The 4127-nt window shown below is 35.5% G+C and overlaps 1 protein-coding gene across 1 annotated transcript in view; it reads right to left on the bottom strand.

Moving 5' to 3' along the window:
• Positions 1-4127, bottom strand: part of LOC111699134 (disheveled-associated activator of morphogenesis 1) — a gene marked incomplete in the record, with an annotated part of 37953 nt that overhangs the window by 15684 nt on the left and 18142 nt on the right. Inside the window, 4 exon segments of the mRNA XM_023469714.1 lie at positions 1064-1333; positions 1885-2005; positions 2155-2291; positions 3511-3624. Coding sequence (XP_023325482.1) covers positions 1064-1333; positions 1885-2005; positions 2155-2291; positions 3511-3624 — 642 coding nt within the window.

The following is a 4127-nucleotide window of genomic DNA, read 5'->3' as shown; positions in this document are numbered from 1 at the left end:
AGCAATAAACCTATTCATGGATTATGAAGCAATAAACCTATTCTTGGATTAGGGAGCAATAAACCTATTCATTGATTAGGGAGCAATAAACATATTCATGGATTAGGGAGCAGTAAACTTACTATTCATGGATTAGGGAGCAATAAACCTATTCATGGATTATGAAGCAATAAACCTATTCTTGGATTAGGGAGCAATAAACCTATTCATTGATTAGGGAGCAATAAACCTATTCATGGATTAGGGAGCAGTAAACTTACTATTCATGGATTATGAAGCAATAAACCTATTCATGGATTATGAAGCAATAAACCTATTCTTGGATTAGGGAGCAATAAACCTATTCATTGATTAGGGAGCAATAAACCTATTCATGGATTAGGGAGCAGTAAACCTACTATTCATGGATTAGGGAGCAATAAACCTATTCATGGATTAGGGAGCAGTAAACTTAGTCATGGATTTGGGAGCAGTAAACCTATTCATAACTTAGGGAGCAATAAATCATATTCATAGATTAGGGAGCAATAAACCAAATTCATAGATTATGGAGCAATAACCCAATTCATAAATTAGGGAGCAATAAGTTTGAACCTATTCCAGGTTTGTGAAGCAGAAATAAACAGTTTTTATATTAAAGTCATAGGTTTATAAAAATATATCACACATAAAAAACAGTAAAACAGTAAAACAGTAAAACAGTGAGTTAAATTGTAATATATTTTAAAGCCAAATTTAACAAATAGCGAAGCCATAAACAAAGTGTGAAGATTCCAAATGGATAAAAGGGGGGGGGGGTTTAGCAATTAAACAAACTAGCAAATAGCATGTCATTATCTGAACGACGGAGATACTGCATCGTGCAGAAATGTTGCAATCCTCCCGGGTATAATTAAACTGATTGTGGAATATGAAAAACATGCTCATCTTGACTTTTTAACCATCAATCATGAAGTTGCAGTTTCTAATCTTAATAGCATATTATCTGGCATCAGTTCAGGATACGGGGGGGGTGCATGAATGCAAATTATGAAAATGTTAAAGTTGTATATAAAGATGATTGCCTGAGACACTCGAACATATTGCTGGCGCTCTTTGTGTCGACATGAACCTGGTCGAATCTCTTGGCCAGCTCCTTCTCGTCCTCGATTCGAACCATCTCGAAGAAATCAAGATGGCGGTTTAAGGTTTCGTTCTCATGATGCTTCAACTTCTCGATGACGGGTTGAATACCGAGCATAAGGAACTCGAACCTGAGATGCAATCTAAACTCAAGATTCTCTGTTCCTGCTCCATAGTTGAGAACTGCGTTCACAAAAGACATGATGGTGGTCTGCAACAGAAAATGCGCAATAAAAAGAGAAAAACTTTCGAAAAAAGGTCTTTTTGTCCCGTATTTCTCCGCCCCAACCCACCACCCTGCAAATCCATTATTTGTTATTTTCACCCTCCTCCTCCCTCCCTCCGGCCCATATCGTTTCCACCCATCTTTTTTAGTATGCTGAGCATGAAATTTGAATAATGCGTATATTTTCTTTTAGAATTCCTTGGTTTAATCTTGTTCTAAAAAGATTTATAGAACCCTGATTAGAGTATTCAGACCTTGTCATATTGATACCAGGCTAGGTTGGGTCAATAGGTAAACTGATATCCTTCCCTACTCCAGACAATACCCAGAGAATCGTTCACACAACCCCCAAAATTTAAAGAGTTTTTACTCACATTTTTAAAGGGAAATCTCGGATTTAAATAGATAGATGGAAAGGGTAGAATATATTTATTTTTTACTAAAACCACCAAAAAACCCTATTTCAATAGCGAAAGACCGATCAAGAAGTTCAACAAAAAAGGACTAAAATAAGGGTTGATTTTTCTAAAACCTACCTTGAGACTAACATCATCTCTATATTTGCCAGTACTCCTGTCTAGATCATTGATAATGCCCTGAAATCTAGTTCTTTCACTGCTATACTCCTGGTAGTGTACCATCCCATCCAGTACTCGTCTAGATAGATAGATAGATAGATAGATAGATAGATAGATAGATAGATAGATAAAAAGATAGATAGATAGATAGATAGATAGATAGAAAGATAGATAGATAGATAGATAGATAAAAAGATAGATGGTAATGGTGTGATTATTAAAACTTACTTGTGCCCTCCTGGAACGAGACACATTGCTCCAAGGATCTCTAGAACTGCAATCCTTGTTTTAACATTCTCCGAGCTCAGACTTTGTGTGATTATATTTACTCCAGTTGGGTGTGCTAATACATGGGCCCTCCCACTCTAAAAAAGAAGACATTCGTAAAATAATTAATTAACTTTTTTCTCGAAATTCCAACACCAGTTAATCTAAACTATTGATTAAATATTGATGAATTAGACACTCAATTCTTTCATTCATTCATTCATTCATTCATGCATCCTTCCTTCCTTCCTCCTCATTCATTGGTAACTATAGTATTCATTATTTTAATAATTCGTTTTTTCATTTATAGATTATGAATTTTTAATTTAAGATGAATTTATCATTATTCCAATATCATTCGAACAATCTTATCTCAGCGCTGTAAGGAATAAGCACCCGGAGAAAGGGCAAAATAAAATCAGGATCCGTCCCGACTCTGGGTGCTAGATTAACCTCATAAGCTGAGATATTTGCGTTGAACCTGAGAAATTATTCTGGTTGAAATATCCCATGAAGCTTGACCAGGGAACAGTTATGGGAATAATCTTCTAATTGTTTGGTTTCTTGGTTTGTTTGTTGTTTAATCAAAATAATTTGTTATGTTGCATGCAGGAAATCCATCAAAGTAAAATTTCATTTTTTCAAAATAGAAAAATACAATGTAAGTGCATTAAAGACGATTAAATCTATTTTCTAAATTATAAATTAAAAGTTGCGATTATTTTCTTAAACAAATAACGGGATATGTATAATGGATAGTGTGGATAAAACCGCAAACCAGTGTTAGCAAACAGTAGCTGTGTAACACACGACCATAGTTTATTAACGTTAGTTCTAGCACACGACTATAGTTTAATAACGTAAGTTCTAGCACACGACCATAGTTTACTAACGTTAGTTCTAGCACACGACCATAGATCACTAACGTTAGTTCTAGCACACGACCATAGTTTACATAACGTTAGTTCTAGCACACGACCGTAGTTTACTAACGCTAGTTCTAGCACACGACCATAGTTTTCGAACGTTAGTTCTAGCGCACGGCCATAGTTTATTAACGTTAGTTCTATCACACGACCATAGTTAACTAACGTTAGTTCAAGCACACGACCATGTTTACTAACGTTAGTTCTAGCACGACCATAGTTTACTAACGTTAGTTCTAGGACACGGCCATAGTTATAGCACACGACCATAGTATACTAACTAATTTTAAATAAAGGAAGAATAAGAGAACAAATGGTTGAAAAGGATGAAAAAGGAATTAATTGAAAAAAATTATCATAAAAAGGTTTAACATTTTTCCATTAAACTAACCGTGTTATTCATTAAAGCTTTCATACAGCCTAGAGCTGCTGTGTGTATACTAGACTGAGCAGTATCCCAATCCATCCCTGCTAGTAGATCCAACAGGCAGTTTAAGCCATTCTCCTTAAATACAAGAATATTAGAACCAAAATATTTGTGGACATTTTTGTAAATTTTATTTTGAATAGTTTTTCGAAAATACATATTTTGGTCTGGTATGAGCTCCTTCATCTTGAAGGTTGTTTATGAAGATTTATAACCACGAAAACTAAAACATGATAAAGATGGAGGAATAATCTAAATAAGAAGGATAAAGAAAGGATGAGGTTGGTTAGGAATCGATCAGATTGTGAAGTTAATTCTAGACAAGAAGAGATTGATGGCTAAATAAGGACGGAGTAAGATTGAAGGTTGGGACGGGAAGTATATGAATCCTGGTGTTGTTCTGTGGTTTCTCTCTCCGCAGGGTTCAAACCCTGTGATCCTGGATTGGAGAAACTACTGGTTAAAGGTTCAACACACCCGGAGATTCATGCAAAAAAAGGTAAACTTAACCGTCATGTTTCGATAAAAGTTTGTGGTTGGGGGACAAGGGGGTGGGATGAAGAGGGAGTGCAGGGGGTGGG

This window comes from Eurytemora carolleeae, unplaced genomic scaffold, assembly GCF_000591075.1.
Source record: "Eurytemora carolleeae unplaced genomic scaffold, Eaff_2.0 scaffold37, whole genome shotgun sequence".
Lineage (NCBI taxonomy): Eukaryota > Metazoa > Arthropoda > Copepoda > Calanoida > Temoridae > Eurytemora > Eurytemora carolleeae.
This window is presented reverse-complemented; position numbering and strand designations above follow the sequence as displayed.